Consider the following 24,817-nt stretch of genomic DNA (forward strand, 5'->3'; position numbering starts at 1 on the left):
TACAACCTTTCAGGTATATTTAATATCATGAACTCAATACATCAACAAATGTTGCAGTAGTTGAATCCACTTGCAACAAAACTTTCACCAATAAGAAAAATGGTGATACCAGTTTTAACATTGTAACATTTTGATCTGAAGAAAGAAATAGACAAAAATGCAACAAGAATAAGAGATCTCTTGGAGTGATATCAACGATCGGTTATTTCATGAAATTCCACTGAATCTGAACATGTGCAAAGCCAACTGGTTGGAAACGATAACGAGGGTACTTGAAAATACTGTGTCATCGAAGATACAGGACAGTTTTGAAATTTGAGGGCAGGGGGTGAAGGGGGGGTGGAAGGGTGGCAAGAGTGTGACCAATGTTCAATGGTGTTGAAATAGCACAACTACAAAAAAGGCATTGTAGTGAAAATGATTGAGGGTACATTCTCCCTTCCCAGTGTTGGTGGCCCTGATTCCATAGATCTCTCCTGTTTCATGAATATAAGATTAATTTCAAAGTTGGCATGGACCCTTGCTGATGTCTGATATAAAGCAACTGAAATCACTTAAGTGAGACGGTGAATCCTTGGATGTTTTTAGCGGTGAATCCTTGGATGTTTTTCAGTGTGCATTTCAGTGTACACGTCATGTTTGTGTCGAATATGTGATGTTTGTGTATACGGATTTGATGTGAGTGACAGATGTGATGTATGTGTTTTCAGGTATTAGCTTGACCTGACCCTTGACCCGCACATATCCAGTTCGAATTATGAAATACCTTGTTACTAAATTTACACCCAAAATTCAACTTTTTTATTAACCCTTCTTAGAATGCTCAGTCACAAAAGACAAAGAGTTATATATATATATACAGCTCTCACCCAGATGGAGAGAGCGGAAAGCACCCCTTTTCTTCATCTCTGCCAAAACCTTTTCTTTCTGAAGGCATAAAAATGCCACCAAAAAAAAAATCATTAAATACTTCATGCAAGTCATACATACAGTACCATACCAATGCAGGAATAAAATTATACTTCTACTATGTACAAGGAAACTAAAACAAAAGAAAGTATGGATGAAACTTTACGGAGAAATGTAGCTTTGTGCAAGAATACTTTATGGATGGTTTATACTATAAATGATTGCAATACTATACAGTTACTTTGTAAATAAATTTCCTTCAATTTGGCTATTCTTGGAAATGCGAGAAACAGTTTATAAGTTTTATATTTGCTCATAGTGCACTTTGTACTTTTAGCAACTAGAATTAGCAATAACAGGAACTTGGTAAGGACTTAATTATACCTTGTAGGAGAACAATCAAACAAGGAATCTAAACTAGACATATAGGACAATGGTATTTTAATGGAATGTTTCTTGTTTGTTTTTTTGCATGCTAATATTGCGAGAAGCACCCTCAACTACATGTACACAAATGCAAAAGAAGGTTAATTGTTTAATTTGGATCTGTTCCAGTAAATGTTGTTAAACTGAATATGACCCTTTGCTCATGGAAGCCTCATGAGGAATAAAATGTCATTTAGAAGAAGGCAAAGCCATCAGACAAATAAATGAGTAATACCCCTCACCACCAGCCACCCCTCCCTCCCTCACCCCAACTCTGATCTTCTTCCAAGACCAGCATCCTTACACTTCCAATGGAAAAATGCAGTTGTTGACAGTAATTTGTCCTTTGCCTTAAGGTTTATATTTTGCCACATTAACCAATTATCCCATCCTGGTCTTATTCTACTTCCTCCCTCTCCCTCTCCCCCACCACCACCCCCCCTTCCCCTCTTCCTGTTCAAGTTCTTGTTGTGATAAGGGTTACATGGAAGATACCTTACACTCAATAACTGCAAAGCAAAAATACAATTGATTGCAATGCAAAGTTGATAAATAGGATCATGCATGAAATTGACAAAAAGTATTCTCGCTAAGATTTATCGAACTGTACGCATTGACATTTTATAAAATAGAAAAGGGACGAACCTCCAACTTCAAAGAGAATGGTGCCAATGACACACACAGGAAGACATATTAAATGCTATCCCAACCATAATGAACCACAAGGTTAGCACTGACCTATACAGAACTATTCCTCACCAGTACCTCAAACATATGCAAACACCTTTAAAATGCTGTCTGATCACTTTTACAAGTCTTTCGCATGTACAATAGTCTCTGGTTTGAATACTTCTTAAACTGTTTAAGGAGCTTGAGCTTCAAACAGTTCTTTAAAGTTAAATTAGTTTACTTGAGATTAAAACTCTTCTATAAATTCAGCCTCTAAACAGAATCGTAAAGTTAACTCTTCTTGACTGTAGGGAAAGTGTCAATTCTTAGGGTTGCCTGATATTAGCACTCTTCTTAAAGAAGCAACCATGAAACAAAGGAAAAATGAATGTTATCAAAAAATAAATACAAATAAATAAATGAATTACAAAGAACCCCTCAGGCTCTCCATCCGAATAATTTATGGGCTTGGCTTGCTCGCTTTTAGTGAAATACACGCAATAAAATAACAGCAGGGTTGCGGGGAAGACCATCATGAATAAATGAAAGTTTACAAACATATCAGCAGATACACAAGAGAGCCCATAAAGAATCCAGTTATAAGATTCAACTTGACTACAGATAGCAAATGACTCTTTACAGCTCTGGCATAGTTGATTAATGTAAGAATAATCCAAAATTGAAAGGTGCTTGTAACACTTTAGCGAAGTTTCACCCATAAGAGAGGGAGACTATTAAATTAATACGATTCAAAAGAGTTCCCTCTAGCGCTGGTCATTTGCTAGAAATGACTCAACTGTGAAAAGTACTGGCTCTTTAACATTCTGGCATTGTTAATAAATGTAAGATTAACCTAAAGTTGAAATGAACTTTGTTGCAGTTTACAATTTCAGCTATCTCCGTGGAGCGTATTTGGTTATGTGAGTCAACAGAAAATGACCGAGTCAAGTCAAATGCTGTTTTCATACAGCCCTAACATGGGTTGACTAGTTACAATTCTGGCACAATTTGATAAAGCTAATAACAATAATCCAAAACTGAAATGTGCTTGAAATATTCAGTAAAGCTTCCCAGAGGAAATATTGCAATGGTTTGAGACAAAAGACTTGGCTCTAGTCAAGTCATTTGCTAGAAATGACCCCAGGACTGGCTCTGAACAACTCTGGTATTGTTGATAAAGCTAAAAACATTTCCCCAAATGTGCTTCCTTCACAGAGATAAAACATTTATCCTATAAGTAAATAGCTTGGCTTGAGTGAAGTAAAACCCTTCCAAAAGAAATGAGTCAACCGTACCCAACTCTAGCCATGGCATGGAATGACCATTTATGACCTGGCAAAGTTAATTAACATAACAATAATTTAATATGACATGGCTCAAATATAGATAGTTCAGGTCTTTGCCTCACAGAGATAAGAATGTAACTTTTAGTCAACAACTGCGTCAAGCAACATCCGAGCCAAGCGAAAATGCTACAAATGATTTGACACCACCTCAAACTACGGCTTCTAAGTTGATTAACTCCACACCAACGACTGAAGAAGATGAAGTCTGTAGTTTGTGAAAACCAACACCACTTTTTATCTTTCCAATCAAAATCAAGCAATTACACGACAGAAACGAAAAACGTCGACAAATTCACCAGACAATATCATTTTTGAAGTTTTCAAGCAGAATCAACAATTTTTCCTTTTTCTCTCTTCCCTTCCTTTCCACTCAGGTTTGTTCTCGATGGCACTCTTTAATACAAGGGCAGGAGAGCATTTGACGGATTCATTTGTTGAAGGTCGGTTCTCATCTTGACGGACTGTCTTCTCGCTAAACGGCTGGGAGGTTGTGGATCTTGTCTTCACTGGTCGTGGATAACATGTGGTTGGACATCGATGAATGAGCTAGCTCTAAATTGGCAATTTGCGGCATTGTTGTGTGTTGACTTTTCTTCTTGGGCTTTCTGTCCTGTTTCTCAGACGATTTACCTAAGAATATTCAAAAAGAAGAAAAAAAATATTGGAAAAATTTTGACAAAAGATATGAGGAGGTTTGCTCTCCTTACCAACCCACAAAAGGAACACCACCCACAATGGAACAACAGCCCAGCCCCACTGCAAATTATAAACAGAAAATTTTTTCACCTACATGATGACACAAAACATTTCGTTGGCATTGCAGAAGCTTGAAAGATATGAGATATAGCTTCATACACTACAAAAGCAAGAGGAATTAGTAACAAGATCATCAATTTGAAATGCAAGGAAACATCCTGTTCATGAAATTGAGGCAACCGGCAAAACAATGTTCCTCCAAGACGGCTAAGCTTGTTAGGATTAAACCCCCATTACAACTATTTCAGGAATAAATGATTAACAATTGAATAAAATTGCTTTGGTGGTTCCTCGTACAGTCGTGATTCTGTTCTACTATCCTCAAAGAAGAATTCCAAAATAATTTTATATCCTAACCACTCACCCTCTCCCCCCTTATCCCATGAGTCCCACCAACCTCACACTTCCTAGTCATTGGGGAAAACTACCTCCCATCATACATTAGCTAAAATTTACTGTTTCAAATATCTCACTGACTACTCTGCAAGCCAAAGCAAATACCCTTAAGTAAATCTGCCACCCTCATCGGTTTATCAAAAGCAATTTGTGAATAAAGCGTTCAAATGTTCAAACATCTATTAAAGAGCGAGCCATATATGGTTTATTGATGGCCTGCCATCTGCGCGACGTTTAATTTACTCATCAGTCGAGTCCAAGGTTCAAGGTTTCCAGGTACAGCTCAAGAGGTTGGGGAAATAAGATTCCAATAAAATAGAGAAGTTCTAGCAAGACTGAAGCTATTAAACTGAACAGCAAAGTATATATGCTTAGAAATACTGGCATGAAATTAAATAAGATTTCTGTTGCAATGAGTAATAGATATGTGATATCAAATTTAGCACAACAGCTGCACACTCACTGAGGAGAAAATTTTAACATTATTTAGTACTGCAGAGTAATAATTCTTTTACTATTGCTCTTAATTTTTTTCTGTCTTTTTTGAAGCATTAATTGGAATAGTTTTAGAAAAGAGAATAATTTTTTTCCCCCTCTGATGGCTGAAAGATTAAGGTCAAAATGCAGATTAGGAAGAGGGATGAAAACAAAGATGTTGCTGTAACAGCATGTCAATGGAAACCAGACAACAGTTTTTGTTATCAATAATACCTATCTGTTATAGCACAATAATGAATGGTTGGATACCAGGCCAGGCCGATAATACAGTACAGATAATAGAGGTCCAGATTTGCCAGGATGTGCTGTACTGACACTTTTGTACCCCAAACCAAAGAAGCCATATGTAAATTGCTTTGTCAAAGCATCTCTTAAGATTTTATTTTTTGATATTTTGTTAGTAATAGGACACAAATGGTTTCAACAGTTGAGAAAAAAAGTTTAAAATAAGAAGCATCAGCCCTCACCTTCCTCACAAAGTATTTGCCACCTCCCTCAGCCTCACTCTTACCCCCTCTTCATACCTCCTCCTATACCAACCCCTCCCATCCCAAAGAAAGAAAGTAGACTTACTGTCTGTTAGGTTTGGTAAGTGAGTGACCTCTCTCTCAAGCTTTGGCGATGGACCTTCTTCCTTTGAACCTCTCCTCCACTGGCCACTCGTCAGTTTATCAAATTGTGTCGTTTTTTCGTGAGAGGATGTCTTGTCTGATGCTTTGGAAGTCTTCTTGAAGAAAGAGTTGCTACCAGTTTTCTTCATCTTTTCATTTGGCCTGTGTTAAAACAAGAAAAAAGGGAAAAGGGCACGACGTAAGATTATTGACCCAGTCGGAAATCACAGAGGTAGCAGCAATGTAGGTAACTAAAGATCAATATCACTGGAAAGTCAAAAATAGTTATACCACTTTTCATTCGAAAAATATTTTCTTCATCCTTGATGTGTACAGTGCTCAAAGGAAGGCACGGGAGAGCAAGAGAGCGGAGGGTGTGAATTCTCCTCTTGTCGCATTACCCCCCCCCCCCCCCTACAGGGCTATGTGAATGACCAATACAGTGTCTGTACTCATACTGTAAAGTAATATTTTCTGTACTTGAGAATATCGAAGCCCTTTTGGGATTCTATACCGTCAAAAAATACATATAACAATTCAAACTATATTTAGTATACTAGTCAACTATATAGTATTTTAAGAGATTGGAAGTAGTTGGACACAGAGTTGGGTTAGTACCATAGTCATAAGACAGATGTAAATATAAATGGGTTATCGGGAGGCGCAGGGTACAAGGTTTCAAAACTAGATACGCAGTTATGCAAGCACATTGGTACGAGGGGACTGAGGAGGGGGACTGAGGAGGAGGACTGGGAAGAGGAATGGAAGACGAAGGAGGGGGTAATAGTAGTAAAATACAGGGAAGCATATGAACTTCTGACTTACTTCAATCCAGGCGGCCCTGCATATGAAGCAGGTGTATAGTTGCCCCTGTTGGAGGTAATATTACCCATGGTGAGGTTGATGGTTGTCTGCTGCTGTGAAGAAGACATCTGAGGTGATACGTGGTTGTGCGTTCCATTGTGGCCGGTGGACTGGGAGGACGATACCACTTTGTTTGCAGGGGTGTTGTTGATAGGTGGTATATTCGGAGAAGAATCCTTGTCCTTGTGGTCGTGAATCACTGTTATAGATTCCTGAGGGTTGAAAAAAATCAAAATATTTCAAGGATGATTATATAGCAGACCAAAATGTTAAAAAAATATATATATCTTAAATATTCCAACATAATATTTTTGGCATTGGAAGGAGAGTGGAAGGAGGGTAACATACTGAAGGAACTCTTGATTCATTTGTAAGAGGTACCCTCTCCCCCCCCCCCCCCCTCCTACCAGTCTTTTCACCCCATCCTGCAGCCATGAAATGAGGCAATAAACAAGAACTGTATCAAAGCTTTATTAACCAACATGTAGACAAGTCAACTGATGTCAGAGATATCAGTACAAAACAATATCTATTCCCAAACATCATAAAAGTGCCAAGTTAACTAGAGGTATGCTAGTTACAAACAACTTGTATGAATTCAATACCATAATATGATCCATCCACCCAATTTTAATTAAGTCAACTTCATAAATGATTTCTCTCACTGTCCATCTTCCTCCCCCCTGCAACCACTCCCCCACCCCCCCCTTTGTCCTGTACTGGCCTCCTCTATCATGACGGAAATCTGATCATACCACCAGTATAAACCTCCTTCCCTTTAATTGGTTTCTTCCATCTCACCTTTCTCTGAGTGTGGTGTTTCTCATTGTTTTCTACTTGCTGTTGTTGCTGTTGCTGCTGTTGCTGATGATGATGATGCTGCTGCTGTTGTTGTTCAAGTCTTCTCTGTTTTTCAGCTTCTTTGGAATGTTTCCTACGACTCCTCTCTTTCTCTCGTTCTGACTTGTCGTGACTCGATTCCTGTCAAATGTTATAATCATATTTGATCGATTAATCTAGCTATCACTTTACTGAACTTAATGGTATACACTATATAGCCCAAGGCTTGCTCTATCTACAACCCCACCAAATTCCCTCTCTCAGCGCTCCCCCACCCACCCTCTTCCATCAACCCCATCACCGCAAAGATAATTCAACTCCATGTATATGCTCAATTATTTGAAAAACCAATCAATGCTGCAATGGGGTTTCTCAATTCTGCTTACATAGCAGAAACCTGACATTTTGAATGGTGAGCATGTTTCCAATGATAACTGGGAAGCATTTTACAAGTGAGGTGCATGTGACCACAACCACATAACACTTGCAAGAAAATCAATATTTACTTAAATTACCCTTACCAAAAAAACAAAAAAAAATGTTTAAAGAGGAAAGACAAACTGTTTACAAAGAAACTTCTTTTTTACAGAAAAACTTGTTTGCAGTGAAAAAGTGACGAGACAACGAATTGTATTGAAAGTTTGTCTCCTTTGAGATCTTCGACTGAAGGCAGATGGTGGACGAAATGCATATATATGAATAGTGACAAATGCAATAACTTAACAGCGAATAATCTACCACAGGGGATCTGTGGATCTTTCACACAAACCAGAAGTAGTCTCTCTCTTTTCCTCGTGTTCCAAACTTCACCAGGCTGTCTAATCCATGTTCTTTCCTTTATTCTTTTGTTGTTGTATAAACACATCCTACTTGGTATCGTGTCATATCGATTCCAAGTCTACAATCATTTGCTTTTCTCACCTTTTTGCTTTTCTTGGATCTCCGTCTGTCGTCTTCACCCTTGTCGTCTCCGTAGAGTATCCTCAGGAGAGGATTCTCTTCGACCTCCTTTCGAATTTTGTCTCTCAGCTCGCCGGGAAACGTGTCGTAGAAACCGTCCTTGGTGAAAAACTCGTGCCTCAGGATCTGATCGCACGACGGCCTCTGGTCTGGATCAAGGTGCAGGCAACTCTTTAAAAAGAAACGTGACGAAACGGACAGAAAAAAGAGAAAGGGGAAAAAAATGTCATTGCCTGTTTAGTTCCTCCGTGTACGGTGATGTGACGTAAAAACATCCATGTCATGTGATAGCTACATGTAATCTCATTGTACAGTAAACCTACAATTGAGCATGTTTAGAGAAAGAGAAAGGGAAAAAATGTTATTGCCTGTTTAGTTCCTCCGTGTACGGTGATGTCACGTAAAAACATCCATGTCAGGTGATAGCTACATGTAATCTCATTGGACAGTTAACCTACAATTGAGCATGTTTACATTTTGATAGTCTTACATGTTCACCTACTACTAAATATTTCAAAGTAATTTCTTCAAAATAGAAAATTTGAAGGGATTTCTGCAGAACTCCTCGGTGAGGAGTAATTAGTTATCACGAGGACCAATCAATTTGGCGATAATCAATCTGGATATGTCCAAGGGTCCGATCTAGTCCTGAGAGAGCTGACTAAATTTCCTAATAAAAAACTTGACCAAACCCTTAATGACTACGAGGCTGATCGATTTCAAAAATCCAAAAAGGGCTGACATTTGTCTTGTCCAAAATCCTAATCGTAACAACCTTTACTACAACCAGAAAGCCAGTGAATACCTCGCCACATTTTGTACGAGAACATTCAAGAGCAAGATTTTCAAATGTTGACCATTACTGAGTTCAAGTCAACAAAAACATTCTTACACTAATATGTGGAACTATGTATCAAGTACAAACTACATCCAAGCTCTTCTTTTGCTGTTATTGGGTTTATAATAGGGCTTGCAGAATTTCACACCCGTTGACCTCAAATGACCTTGAACCTCCAACAACTTCAATAGTACTAATGTCTGACCAAGGAGGATCTACCTACCAAGTTAGAATGAAGTCAAACTTTCCGAGTTTACAGACTTTAACCTCTGATGACCATGAATGACCTTTGACCTCTGCAGAAACAAAACAATGATCTCCTAGACAAGCTACTATCGTACCTTCATAACTGTAATAGAAAGAGCTGTAAGATGAGGAAATCTCCTTTCCAGCGGTTCCACATTGCGTACTTCAGGTAACCTCATTCCGACAAACAGCGGATTTTTCATGAAAACCTCTTTGTGCCTTTGAATTAAATTGCCTGGGAAAAAAAAAATAAGAAGAAAACAAGACGATGTCAGAAGTATTTTACATCGACATGTATTAAAAAGTTAGAGTCTATCAAGAGTTAACAAGAAATGCGCAGATGATCTCTTAGAGGCTGCCACGATACCAATGAGGATTTAAAAGAAAATAAGAAGTTGTGGCATTCATGTTTTGCTCAACATTTTTCTATAATTTAACCAGAATAAACACCCATTAACCATACAAGATGCAGCTTTTATCAAGGGAACACAACCAATTTCCATACAAAGATTTCCCCCTTGACTGCCTTTAGTAAAAAAACAGATGAAGAAGAACAAAATAAAATTGTTCATCTTTATAAACAGGTTTTAATTTAAACTCAGAGTTGACTGAACGATATCAAAACTCTGGAAAAAAATTTAACAAGTAAACAGGAAGTTTAAAATGTCATAACAATTTTCCACAATATCCCTGGTTGTTTTTGGCTCTTCCTTAATCCCTATTTGTCTCTTTTTTAAGCCTTCTATCTTTGTTGAAAGCAGCTTTCATTTTATACCCCAATTTGCATATTATTAAAATACTAATTTTAAGCCAATGAAACAATGCCCAATGCAACCATACCATATTGTTTTAGTGTTCCTCCAATATGACACAAATTTAAAGCATGTTACTTTTCAGTGAAGTAAATATATCACCATTTCATAGGGAAAGTAACATAATTTGTTTAACTTGCAACTAAATGTCAAAGTTGATACATTTTGTTTAGCACATAAATTGATAACACTACATTAAACAATCAGAACACACACAAAAAGACAACAACATAAAACAAAACACAAAAGAAGCCACATAAAACATTGTAAGTGTTACTTAATTTATGACTAAAACAATATCACTGAGGTATGAATAGTTTTATGTCAGCTTACTACTCAGTAAAAGTAACTGCTCCTGTGTTTTTTGCTTTTTTGATTATTTATTTCCTTCCCCTTCTTATGAAACACGATATGAAATAATATCAGTAACTCAAGACTTAATGAAAAAAAATTAACAATTAAAGTAAAACATGTATATGTGTATATATAGATAATCATAAGAAACTTAATATAGCAAACCTTTTTTGAGGGGGAATATGTATATACTGCTTAAAATGAAAGCCTTAAAAAAAATTACATATTGCAGCTGCTTGTAATCCCAGAGTACAAAAACTGCCTGTGGCACTTTCCTTAAATACCACTCAAGTAAACTCTTAATCGAAAGACAGTGAATAAAAGAGACAGGGAGAATGGAAATGAAGGAGAGAGGGAGGACATCAATCCATAATTTATAGAGAAAGGATTTTGCAGTTTAATATATATATATATATACTGTATATATATATATATATATATATATATGTCATATCATGTACAGTATGTAAAATGATGTGTCTGATTTTAAATTGCCTGTTGAATGGAAATCTTCAGTGCTGTTGAATAGGTACTAATATTGCTGTAGACACTGCTCTGGGTCCAACCTTGCACGAGATCTATCCAGTTTACATATAGTGCTGTACACATAACATATATATCTCAATGTATACATGTGTAACTTTGTGAAATTATGTTTCAAAAAGATCTTGTCTTCAATAATTACAAGAAGAATGGCAGATGTTAGTCCATTATATTCCATAGTTTTCTGACTAGGCTTTATAGTGGAAGTGATTACCCAAAAAGAAGCTTCTTGATTGATTGACGACCAAGACATATGAAAGGTGTCTTGGCAACATTTGTTTCGAAATGGTACTAGTTTTGAGTGGTAAAAACCGTGCTTGATATTTTCAATATGTCACACTATGTGTGGAATAGCGGATGTTCAGGTACTCTGAACTTTGTCCAGAGATTCCTCCAAGGAATTCTCAGTGATTTCGGAGACTTGTGGCTTGTCAAGTTTTCTTTGAACTTGAAAGGACCAACATGATATGCCAAAAGAAGAAGTGTCCGGTCAACAAAATGTTGAGGAATTAGTCAATGCTCGGTTTTGTACAAAATGTACTCAATCGATAATTACATTGATTTGGTGAAACAATCTAACGTGGATGTGTTTACTGTACTGTAGGTTTAGTTTGGTTGACTTATTTTAAGAAATTTTAAACATTTCTCACAAAACTTAAAACAATGCTTTAAAGAGAGCATCCAGATGCAAGTTGGAAATCAAGTCCTGACTGAATATTAGTTTTATAGATCTATAGCATTATCATGATTGAGCATTCTTTCCACCTAACATGCTACTCACTGATACCGAAAAAAATACAACTTGACATGTCTAAGTTTAAAGAAAACAATATTTTTTTTGAATTGGCAGAAGAGTAGTCTCAAGTGCTAGTGACATGCCCTGGATGAAAACAAAATGTGCATCTGTGAGGCTTACAGTAGGTTTGTGCATAGAGTTCCTTTAATGGCCGAATATAGTAGTATCATCAGTCTTGTGAGTGAATTCATTGCCAAATGCAGGATTAACTTTACACCTGAGCACCTATTGGATTCCTACTAACTTTCAACGATTGATGTCTAGATGCATGTACCTTGAATTGTAAAATAATGAGATTAATAAATATGAATACACTTGTTTTGTGTTTTGAAGGGGGGGGGGGTTCAGTTGGCAATTTAAGCTAATGATGTGGGCATTAACATTCAGTTATATGTGATTATATGTTGCTGTGGAAAAACAAATACATTCATTTCAATTTTATTGTGAACTGAAATATGTTTTGGATATATGGAAAGTCACAATTGTACATCAGGAAATAAAAAAAGCATGTTTTGAGTTTTTCTTGCTCACACTGACCCACTTCATAATGTGGGTGGGCATTGATGCCATTGACCCTGAAGTGGGTCGGTGTGGGCACTTTTCAATTCTTGTGAGCTACATAGATTGAACTACTGTACATGACTGTACATGTAACAGCAATCTGTCCACCCCCTCCCCCTGCCCCCCCAATGGAAACAATGGTTAAATTATGCCACCTCCACTAGTGACATACTGTAGTCAATGATAAAAAAAGTGGTGTTCCTTGTGTTCATCGGCATGCTAATATCGGATAAATTTATCAGGGAGCCTATCGATGATCATTGCTCTGGGCCCTCAGGTACGGATCAACCGAATCATTTAGTCTGACTGTCTGGAGACAGATAGGGAAGAGGGTGAAGTACTGGAAATGTTAATGAAAGGAGAAATTGTTAACTATATTAAAACTTACCAAAACACTTGATAATATGATACAGCTGATCTATGTCACTATCCCCAGGGAAGAGGGGTTCTCCTGTCAGCATCTCTGCTTGGAGACAGCCAACAGCCCAGACATCAACAGCTCTGAAACATAAAGTGTATCAAACAAGATTAACAACAACTACTGTATAATTTAGGCTAGTGTTGCATGTCATTTAAGACTTGTCCCAGCCAAACAAGTTTTTTATTATAACTTCAGGAGCAATTGAAAGAAATAAACTATATTTAGCCACAGTGGAAGCACACTATGACATTCCTGACTTGAGTATGAGATTTCATCCAAGTTGGACACATACAAGATTTTATGTGCTTTCTCCCAAGTGGTGATGACATTTAAGTAACATCCTCTCACCTTCCACTCAGAACTACCAGAATGGTAGTACATATCAAGGGGCACCTAAAAAATAACCTACTGTACAGTATGAAAGATCATCAAAGCTGTTAGTTGTTGTGTAAAGCCAATTCTGTATATCTGGTATGAATTTAATTGACCACCAAATATAATACCAACCAACGATTAAGTAAGAGGCAAGTTGCCAAGTATGCACCATATACTAGATTTTATCAAAGCTTTGCTTTATGACTAAGCTTGTTTAGAAGGTTTACAAATTTTGACCACTGCTACAGTAGTGTACTGTACTGGTACTGAACATATGCTTGCTTGTCTACAAGTTTCCATATTTTGGCCAGTGACTTTCAATGACCATTGAGCTCCAACCACTAAAGAAAGCTGCAGAACTCCATTTAAGGGGAATCTACAAATAAAGTAAAAAGTTCATACAAGCCAAACATGGTGAGTTGTTTACAAGGCAATGGATGAAAAAAAAAACACACACATGCCAGGTTTGCCTCCACCATCGCACAGATTCCTTATATTGATTTTTGACAAGGAACCAAATGCTTTATTTTGCGTAACTGCATATGATAAATTATTTCATGAATATTCATGTTGCAAATATTTTAATTATCATAAGTTCAGCTGGTACTTCAATCTTTCTAAGTACTTCCATCTCAAAGTTCTCCACCACAGAATTTGATCAAAGCATGCAAAACCCACCTACTGTATAGTCTATAGCACCATAATACACTGTAAACTTACAGAATTTAATACTGGAAGATATTGAGTGAATCAGTAAACTGAAATGTATCCATGAAAGGTTTTGACCTACTGTATGAGGTGGAAGATGCCAACACAGAGAGGGTCAAACCCAAGTCACAAGCTATCAAGCCTGTAGACCCCCCCAGACAGACTTGGAAGTCTAAAGCTCACTAGGGAGTAAAGTATATATGCAGTACTTGCTCATCTATTCACAATGTGTTAGGTGATTTAGGGGCAGCAAAACCTATTGTATCTCCAAGATCAGCCTCAAAGCGGTTTTGGATTAATTCTAAAAGAACTTTGATCTCAGTGCAATTCAATACAAAGATTTCAGGAACATTGAAACTAGAAACAAGAAGAAGGAGAAGTTCTGTAACCATCTTAGGGAATAATTTAGTGTTCAAATTTCGTGTAGCATTTTTGTTGGCTCTGCACCTTTTTCTCTCATTGCATAATATAGTTACTGCATTAGAACCACTGCTATTCAGCTTTTACACTTGTATCGCAACTTGACCGTTTGTTATATTATTCTGTATAAATTATACAGTACACTGGAAATATTATTCACCGATATTTTCTCTTTGCAAAGGTTTCGTGGGTGACAACAAATTTATTCAGATCCTCTTGGAATTCCATAACTTACGGTACTTCTCAGTATTTTTAATGCAACGTCTTAGTAAATACTACAAATTTATAACATTTTTTACGAATTCTTAATACGAACTGATAGCAATCAAAGTTTGAATGATTTAGCAGAAAAAGACTGCAAGGGGAAATGGTAGCATTCAAAGCCTTCTACAACACCCTCTTCAACTTCACAAATCCCTGAATAATCAAACTTAAAGAAAAATATATACCTGTACATCTCATTAATAAAGCAGAGATCTCCAAAAATCAGCCACATGCTATAAATAGTTAATTAATGCAACTCACATATTGCAATGTGAATTTCATATACATATATTTCTTGTATTGAGCTGTCCTTGTCAATAACGTCACACTATAGACATATATACATTACAAGTGTGTATGTGGTATATATTTGAAGTTCTGTACTACAGGTGGCATAAATATTCAGTAATGCATTTTGAAGATCGTCTAGAAATGTTAAACGGTGAAACGGACCGCTCTGCTCTGCACAGAAATAGATCAAAGTGACATTTCTTGCAGATTTATCACCATTGTCAGACATTTATTAAGACTCATAACGATGATGCTACGAGGTCTTTTAATTATAATGGATGCCTCTGCCAATAAAATAAAAGCAGCGACGCGTGCTGCGAATTACTCCCTTAATGACAGACAACCAGATATAAGTGGTTGCCTGGATGACTCTCGGGAATCTAGATTGACAGCTACAGTCAGTGAGCTGTCTGTAGATTTTAGTATCATTCAGCATAAAAATTCAGCCATGGCATCATGCCATGCTCAAAGCTGTTAATTTTTACTCCTTTTTGGTTTGGAGAATGACGTATACAGAATATGGAGTAAACGTAGATGAGATGCAGTGTACAATCGTTTCTGAAGGTTTGATATTATTCAAATTTGTGGTTTGACAATCAGTAATTGTAAAACAGCAATCATAATAAAATATTAATATTTACCAAGAAATTAAATTTGATACAAGCTTTGCACTGCTAAGGTACCAAATATATTCACAAGCTCAAGAATTGGGGATTCAAAAGGAACTACAGTAGGATATAGTAAGTAAACCAAAAACTTAGAGGAGAAAGGGAGGGAAGGGGTGTAAATGCGGAAATGAAAGCTACTTACTTTCCATAATTGGTATCACCAACAAGTAATTCTGGTGCCCTGTACCACCTCGTTGCTACGTAATCGGTATATATTTCGCCAGGGCCTGCTATTGTCCTTGCAAATCCAAAGTCACATAATTTCACTATGCCGGATTTTGAAACTAAAATGTTCTCAGGTTTGATATCCCTGTGAATAATCTAAATGAAGTTTAAAAAAAATGAAATAACATAAAAAATATGAAATTTAGTATCACATTCATCAAAATACTAAAAAAAAAGAATAAATTGAAGCATAAAAAAATATATATAATACAAATAGTAAGAATTAAGAATAAAAAATTTCTTTTTTCAGCTTAGTAGTGTATTAAGTCAGGATTTTGTAACTTTAAGCAGTTCAATGCTCTGTCCAATAACATCTCCAATAACATCCTCATCAGTCATCACACATACATGTGCAAACAGAGCATATATGTTGCTCCACTGTTTTATTAATGTCACAAGAGTTGTGCACGTAAGTGTAAGGGTCAGTTTGTTTCTTGTCCCTTGGATGACATGGACACTCTTCAGATTGTTTGACTAAAAGCAAGGGTTTTGACTAACCCTAATGTAGTTGGTTAGACCCCTCTGCACTCATGATGGTAAATAACTTGATTGACCTAACTTGACTGCAACCGACTGCTTTAAAATGTGTCTTCACAAAATGTCTGTTCAGCAACCGCCAAATGATTTTAAGGATGGATACTAAAATTAGATAAAAAAGGTCAAGATACAATATACTTACATTGTGAACGTGGCAGAATTCAATCCCCTTTAAAACTTGCCACAGACATTTCCTGACAGTTTGTTCATCGAGTCCCGATGGATATCTTTCGAGTTCATCTAGAATTGTGTGATCTACGAATTCAAATACTAAATAGAGTCTTTTCTTCCTGCGGAAAACTTCAATGAGATTGACTAGATTTTCATGGCGAAGTTGCTGCGGACAGGAAGAGAAGAAAGCTGACATTTGGAGGAGTTGTACAAATTGTGCAGTATGTAATATATATGGGATATTACCAAAGTAAAATAGTCAAATTTGACTTTTGTAAATTAAGGGAAAGGCAATTCTTTGATTGATTGCAATGTATGACTCATGAAATCTAGCATGTTCAACTATTAAGACAATGTAGGTTCAAAAAAAAAAAAAAAATTGGTTGAACGTGATATGGTGTTCAAACAAAATTCATTCGATGAAAACTTCAGGTACTGTATGTATTGCAATATAACATAACAGGGTAAATCAAATTAACTTTCTCCATCCTGAGTCGAACAAAACACTGTTGGAATTTATTCATTTATGTGGCAAATGCAAATCTACCGTGCATTAAATATATATGTTAAATACCATGAACTTTCAAAAATGATGACTTTATATCACTAAGCAGATAAAAGAAAACCCATTTATCTCTGTTAAGTTCGTTAATTTTTTCAAACACAAACTTTCAGGCTCCTCTCAAATATCTCGTCCTTGACAGTAATGTGGTGACAGAACTGTGTTCAGTTCATAAGCAAGTAATAAAGATACATTTCTTGCAAAACACACCTCTTTCGTTGTTTCAGCGGCCAGTCTATTAAACCGTATGTTCAGTACATAAAGTGGTGACAAAGTACAGTGTGTGTCATTTGTATGCTGCACACATGTGATATTGTGTTTTAGCAGTAAACATACTATTACATTTGTAACTTAATATCACCTGCAATATATCCCCTGAAAATCACAAAGAGAATGAATTTACAGTTGACACATGTGCCTACAACAATAGAGACCATTGTTAACCTGTGAAACAAAAGATGTGTACAGTACACTAGTACAGTATAGCATATTTTTAATTAGATGGACTGCATTTTTATGACTTGAGCCATGTTTACTGCAGGTATACATGATACTGTAGATGTGTGGACACAGTAATGTATGTCTGGAGACCCCTTACAGTAGCCGCTGATTGAAGAACTGTATCCATGGAAGAATTAATAAATCACATTTTTGTACTAAACTGACTTAATTTGAATAATTGATATGAACTTTGACATGTCTTAAATGTCCATAGCAACAACAAAATATAAATATAATTCAACTACAAATGTACAATTTACACCAAGCTGTTCCTAGTGTACAGAACAAGTTAATCTTGGGGGAAGGGAAGGGGAAAAACAAAAATTGATATAATTCAATGGATATTGTACATGAACTACTTGCACAGTACTGTTGGCAAAATAGTGTTGCTCATATCCAATTTACCTTTTAGTTCTAGACAATATGGGCTGATTTTAAAACAATTGCTGATTATCCTCAATAAAAATCTTGCTGTTTGAGGTTGCCCTGAAAGTTTATTTAACCCGATTGTGTAACAAGATAGTGGAAGATACTTTACACAATGTATGACTTACATGTGTTGGTATTGCAAACACATGAAATGCCTCAAACCACCTCAAGGATACTTACTAGCCTGAATTTAAGTCTAGCGATCAGATCTTTAACCACGAGACAATCCGCACTGTAAACAGTCAGCACTGTTTATCATTTGATAACGACAATCACCTATTGAAACTTAGGTTCATACTGTCTAGCCGTTGGGTTTGAACACTTACTTTTAACATTCTGACCTCCCTCATGGCAATCTTCTTGACCATCTTGTCATCTTCGCTCTCCAAGAATTTCTTAATCGCTACTATCTGACTGGTTTCTTTATGCTTACACTTAAGCACCATGCCGTAGCTCCCCTCCCCAACAAGGCCAAGATTTTCATATTTTTCCATTGCTGTGAAAGGGGCCTTCATCAGAATAGTTGGTTGTTTACCACTTCTGAAAAAGAAACAGATGTACACAAATTTTTGTATCGCACACAAAATGCTACAGTACGTACAGACATTTTACAGTGATGAATGCTGAGAATAAAAAATAGTCTGAAAATCCAAATAGGTTTTAATGAGCTTTTGATTATACTATGTTGTGTGGTTAAGCTGAAGTTCGGTAAGCCTTCTCTACCTTTAGAAAGGGTATAATGATTCTAAGTCCGGCAGAGTTACATGTATGCACTGTCTGATAAATGCTGTCATATCCAAGTTAATAATTAATATTGTAGGCCTAGACTAGGCCAACATGGTATTAGGCCTTGACTAATGTTAGGCCTACATTAACATGAACACTAACAAGATGCAGTGTTTATTGTTCAAACAACATTGAGCAAGCATCAAACTTCAATTGCCATAAAATGTGTTGCTGTTAGGCCTGATAGTACACAGATACTGCTAAGTGTAAAAGCTTTAACATTTCTAAATTCTACCCTCACCCTACACCATGCTTTGGTAGGCATAACATAGACTAGGCCCTATACGAATATTTAAAGTGTCAAAAGCCACAATTATCACATCTATTATTCAGCATAGACCAAGCCCATATATATACTACTTGGCTCAAGCCACAACGAAAACCGATGGATTTAACTGATCTACTCTCAACTCAAGTCCCTTTGCATCGACACTGTGAAAAGTATGATCATGATGATGTCAAATTGATATCTTAAGTCTCTTGGAAAGGGAATTGATACTCACATGATCTCAGCCAAAATGCAGACAAGTTGTAACTCTAGTAACTATCCTTGAGCTGTTGCAAGGACTTTAGGAGTATCAGATTATTTATGCACAATAACCTAAATAAAATTGAATCTTTATCTTTGCCTAAGTTACGCTTGCCCATGTACTGTGGACCTAATGTATTAAGCTAGGCTACGTAGGAAACTATCCTGTTTTAACTCTTTGTTAAAGGCCTGCGTTATCACGTCCAAAACATTGGGACCATTACTGTACTGCAGCTCACCGAAAAGAGACTTACTGTATGCCTACCTTTAAGTTTGAAGTTCTATGTTGGATAGGCAATACAGTTACACTACAACCCAGACTAGCGACAGAAATAGGCCTAACAGGTTAGGCTGTTGATTATCAAACTCCCATCGGTATAAAGTTTTGATTATTCCGTTAGTCAGATTGGCAGAAGGTTTTAGCAAAATCTCCATTTCTCATCCCAGTCTCCATTAGTGACAGGAATGCAACAAATTTAACATAATTGACACACAAATCCCGGTAGCTCAGTCCTGAGTAAATTTGTATTTTCTCCACATAGGTGTCAAAGTTTGACTAGCAAACAACTAAGATAGCCAGGCTTTGTACGTTGTTGGTCTACGTAAACTGCACGTCAGGACACTACATTCCTACACTGTACATACATGCTGCCTCCTACCGCTAGGAGTTTCCATAGCGACAAGTGTCAATAGGTCCGCCACCTTACCCCTGGTATTGATTTTTCGGTGTCATCACAGCAAATTTGTTGAGCACTTTGCCTAGTCGTAAATACTCTCGGGTCAATCTGTCAGATAACATTTTGGTTCGTAATTCTCTTTTTAATGCATCTGACAAAATATTTCTTATGATCCTGTTCATATCAATTTGTTGAGATAAAATGTATGGTATAACTTTGGCTAAGTATATATTCAAATTATAATATAGCGAGGGTATAACGGATCAATCAAATAAATGATTGATACAAATTGTAAGACCTAAACAAAGTACCACTGGTCAAGAGGTTGTTGAATAATAGAAACGGGGTGCTTTGTTATTACATCAACAAAAGTCTTCCAGCGAACGTATATCAACGATCCATGAGAATCAATTTCCCGGTGATAAGGACAACAGGCCAACGAGATCGCTTCTCGGCCTTTTGGCTAAGATCATGTGTAGTATCTGTTCCCTTTTCGAGGGGAATGGTGATGCACACCCGACGATGATCACACAGTCACAGTCCCGATGCAAGGGGAGTGGGGTTGAGAGCGGATCAGTCGTTCGGTAGTTTGGTTTTCGTGCCCAGGTTCTTACCTGGGCGAGGCTTAAAAACAGTACAGTTTATAGACAGCCCATAGAAATGTATCAATTTCTATGAGACAGCATTATATGCAGGGACGTAGCTAAGGCCTGATGATTGGGGGGGTGTAGTGGCTGAAATTCCAACTGGATGGGTTTTGGAGTCAAAAAATTCCGACTGCTGCCTTGTACCCCCCCCCCCCCCCACTCATCGTCAACGATACGGTCAGTGTCAGTTAGACACCCCATCTTTTGCGACTGCACTTTTGTTCCGAACTTTTTGCAATACATTTGTACCTTATGGGGCAAAGTTTTTGCTTATGTTGATGGCACTTTTAAACTTCCGTAGATTAGCATCGCGTGTTTTAATTGTATACCATAGAGACAATGTATAACCCACCGTCGTAGCCAGGAACTTGAGAGGGGAAGCACTTTTTGCGATTGATATGGGGGAGGGGTCTAAGGGGAGGGGGTGTCCCCCTCCCCTTTGAGATTTTTTGAACAATTGAAGGTCCTTAGATGCGATCTGGTGCAATTTGTTGCCAGTTTCATCATTATCATATGATATCATACTATCAGCAGATTTTGTTTCCTGTTTGAATTCTTTTACATGTTCTTTTACATAATATATCAGAAAGACAAACATAGTGCTCTTTTACAATTTTTCCAGAAGGATGATTCTTGTTTATTGTCCAATGTCTGGACTTTAATACATTTGACGAACTTAAATGATGGACAATATAAACTTTCATATGTTGTAATACAGCCAGATATGCAGTGGCCTAAAAACAAATATCGTTATCGCAGTGTATTAAAGCAGCATTTTGCGTTGGGTCACTTTTTTCCACCTTTTTATCATGTGCATCGATTTTTTTACATGTATCAATCATAAAACAGCAAACTAAGATACCATCCAAGTTTCACCCTGCCAAGCGCGTTAATTAGCGAGTAATTAACTATTTAATGTCGATAATGAGAAGAGTGTCCTCGACAAATTCCACAGTTAAAATTAATCGCATACAATTCCGCCAAACCCACTAGTTTGAATGCAACCAATCAGAGATGCAGGTTTAGTTGTTGCCCATTGCTAAAAATAGATTCAAGACTTTGCGTTGGTACAACCACATGAACCAGGGAGTTGTTATGGAACTCCCTGGTACAACTGCCATATAGACTGTACACAAACAAGCGTGGTGTTATATTACGTATTTGTCAATGACGTTCGTAGTGTTAAAATATTCATATTATGGGCGAGGTTTATTGGGTTCCCAACGGAAAATATCTTGGAGAACAACAAAGTTGAAAGTTGCAAATTTTTCGACTTTTATGCCACCATTTGAAGTAAAATATAAATAGATTAGCTAGTTATGTATGTCGTTATGGCAAAGTGGAATCAGTGAGGTTGAGAAAAATCATAGAAAAGGACGCAAAATGCTGCTTTAACAGTGTAATAATTATTTATAGGAAGTGCGTATCACGTACGATTGCTAGCTTAGCTTCATAACATGCTGTTCGTGCAACAACTTAGGACGAATCATAGAACGGATGAGAACGAACTTGTCGTCGTCGTTGTGCATACGGTTCGTGACATTCCATCTAGTGTGGTTAGGTAGGCAATATGTATTTTATTACGCAGTAGCCAACTGTAGGTTTGAAATAGGCTATAGGCTAAATTTATCTAATTTCATCTGCCAAACAAAGTAAGTAGTTGAATCAGTAGGCCTGCATGTTATTACGATTATAACCGAGTTAACGGAGCTGACGAGTATTCAAGATCAAAAGAGCACTGACAAAATACTATGCTAAAAAAACAACGGTTTTTAAACAATTTTTTTCGACACTCAAAGGGGGGAGCAGTCGCTCCCCTGCTCCCCTGGCTACGTCCCTGGTATATCCTGAACTTACTTTAAGCTAGCGAACAGGGTCGACCCACCCAATAGCAAAATTAATACAGACATTTTCCGAATTGAAGCTGGCGAACGTTGTATTTTTTTTAGGGTATTCAAAATCATACGAAGTTGTGTATGGTGGAGTATAAGGATCGCGAGATACAATTTCTCAATGTGACGAGGAAACCGTGCTAAATATGACTGATTAAAGGTCAATTTTTCTCGAAAATTTTATGTCACTCACAAATTACAAGAACATATGAAAATAAGAGTGCGGCAGTCAGAAAAATTAGAGCGCGACAGTTGGAAATTCCGAATTGAAGCTGGCGACAGTCGGAAATTCCGACAGTCGGAAATTCCGACTGTCGCACTCAAATTTTCCAACTATCGTCATTTTTACCAAGATTGGGGGGGTGAGACACCCCCCCACACCCCCATCTAGCGACGTCCCTGATTATATGTATGGCCTCTATTTCCAGGAGGGGGGGTTGGGGGGGGGGGTTGGATGGGGAGAATGCTGTGCCATCAAAATATAGGGCTTTTTAGTGGATCGAATTGTTAGCGGAGATTTTGCAACATCATGTCTCAAGCGGGCAGTGCCTTTAGATTTTGAAGTAGATTCGGCAGTAATTAATGCCCCATTGACTTACACACTAAATCATAAAAGTAATGTTTGTTTTAAGTCTAGATAGAAGTTCTCCCTAGCTAAACGCTACCCACCATTGGATAGCTGAAAAGTTGGCCATTCATGGCACCATCAATTGCCCGTATCATGGCCGTGAAGATTTTTTGGCTGTGAGAGCCGGCTGAAATTTTTGTCTCTTTTAATCAAACCTCTTTACTCAGTAGGCCTGTGTAAAAAAAAATCGTCTCCCATGTGAGGCCTAAAGTAGTCTAAAATTGCCTCAATTGACCCTATTTTGCATCACATGTACTTGCATTCATGCGCTTCAACATATACAAGCCGCAAAAAGCAGATCCTAACTGATAACATATTAAACAAAAGGTTCTCCTGCTGCATTTTGTTGGCACTTTTCCTGAGATAGGAGAACACTCAGGCGAATTGATACAGACATGTTTGAAGTATGCCACCTTATGCAGTCGAACTTTGTAAAATCAGTTAGTCGCGTACGCGTCCTGTCAGTCTTTTCCTTGTGCATGTAAAATATAAGCATGAAGTACCCAATTTTCAAGGCACTCCTCCGTCTTGTCCCGAATAATGCCTGTGGCTCAAGAGTGTATAACCCGGGCTATTCGCCTGGATGAGGGTTCAATCGGGGCCGAACGGAGGGGATATGCAACTTCAAACAACTGACTTTAATTTTAGCCTGATTCGAGGAATCCCGTGAACTTTCAAGAAATGTTTTACATAATGGCTGGATTCGAATTGATGACATCAGAAGATCAAGTACTCTGGTTTTGTTTATTTATTTTGTATTAATTTTCAGAGATACAAGATTTATCGCACATTTAACCTAATTTCTCGTTCTAACCATCTTATCCTATCAGATAAAACAATTCTTAGGTGTCAACCGACACCTACAGTACTGCTGTAGGCTCGCATGGAACGGAAAAAGTGGGTATTAGGGGATAAATTATAAAACAGACGCTAGACTAAGTGTTTGTGAAAAGCGTGTTTGTGAAAAGATGCTTATGTTTGGTGGCCATTTTTAATTTTATTCCAAACCATACCGAGGGTGACATATTTCGTATTTCACATGTATCAAAGGAGCACGATACCCTGTATATTTTTCTTCCAATGAATATTTTATTAACGATATATCATTTCAATCGAATATAATATCCAAAAAAAAATCGTTGGTATGGTACAGCCAACTTTTGTCTTGATTGTTTCAAATGAAACTTGATTGATTATGATGTAGCCATGCAAACCGAATGGAGCATAATTTTGATATCCAAAAATAAGTGAAATAAAACGGTTAGATAAACTAAGGATTAACTCTAAATATCATCCCTCGGTATAAGCATTCTACAAAGAAGTTAATCAATGCAACAGTGGTAGTTTAGAGGGCGCCCTATCCAAATTTGGAAAAAAAAAGTTCCCGCGAACACGCTGCCGCCGGTGTTCGCCTGCCTAGCACGCGTAACGTGCGAGCATAAAGGCGTGGTGTCCAGGGGCCCGTCTTAGGGCTATGGTGGGGTCATGGGGTAGAACCCCTCGTGGGGATCCTGGGGGCGAAAGCCACCGAAAATTGTTGTCATTTTTTGCGATGTCTGGCGATGAAAAAATTCGCAGTTGAGGATTCAAAATACTGACAACTTTTTTTATTTAAATTGTCACGAAACTGATGAAAATTTTAAAATGACAAGTTAAAGTAG

The 24,817-nt window shown here is 37.3% G+C and overlaps 1 protein-coding gene and 1 pseudogene across 1 annotated transcript; one reads left to right on the forward strand and one right to left on the reverse strand.

The window, feature by feature from the left end:
• LOC139968969 (cyclin-dependent kinase-like 4) lies at positions 1-19,921 on the reverse strand. The gene is made up of 11 exons (XM_071973623.1): positions 19,578-19,921; positions 18,324-18,537; positions 16,477-16,671; positions 15,715-15,893; positions 12,814-12,926; positions 9,455-9,594; positions 8,237-8,446; positions 7,277-7,456; positions 6,437-6,687; positions 5,574-5,773; positions 1-3,980 (listed from the first exon to the last, which is right to left on the reverse strand). Exons 2-11 carry the CDS (start codon positions 18,510-18,512, stop codon positions 3,823-3,825), a joined length of 1,815 nt encoding a protein of 604 aa, XP_071829724.1. The 5' UTR covers positions 18,513-18,537; positions 19,578-19,921; the 3' UTR covers positions 1-3,822.
• A 511-nt stretch (positions 19,922-20,432) lies between these two features.
• On the forward strand, positions 20,433-20,646 carry LOC139969307 (U2 spliceosomal RNA; annotated as a pseudogene).
• The last annotated feature ends 4,171 nt before the right edge of the window (positions 20,647-24,817 follow it).

Source organism: Apostichopus japonicus, chromosome 6 (assembly GCF_037975245.1).
Source record: "Apostichopus japonicus isolate 1M-3 chromosome 6, ASM3797524v1, whole genome shotgun sequence".
NCBI lineage: Eukaryota > Metazoa > Echinodermata > Holothuroidea > Aspidochirotida > Stichopodidae > Apostichopus > Apostichopus japonicus.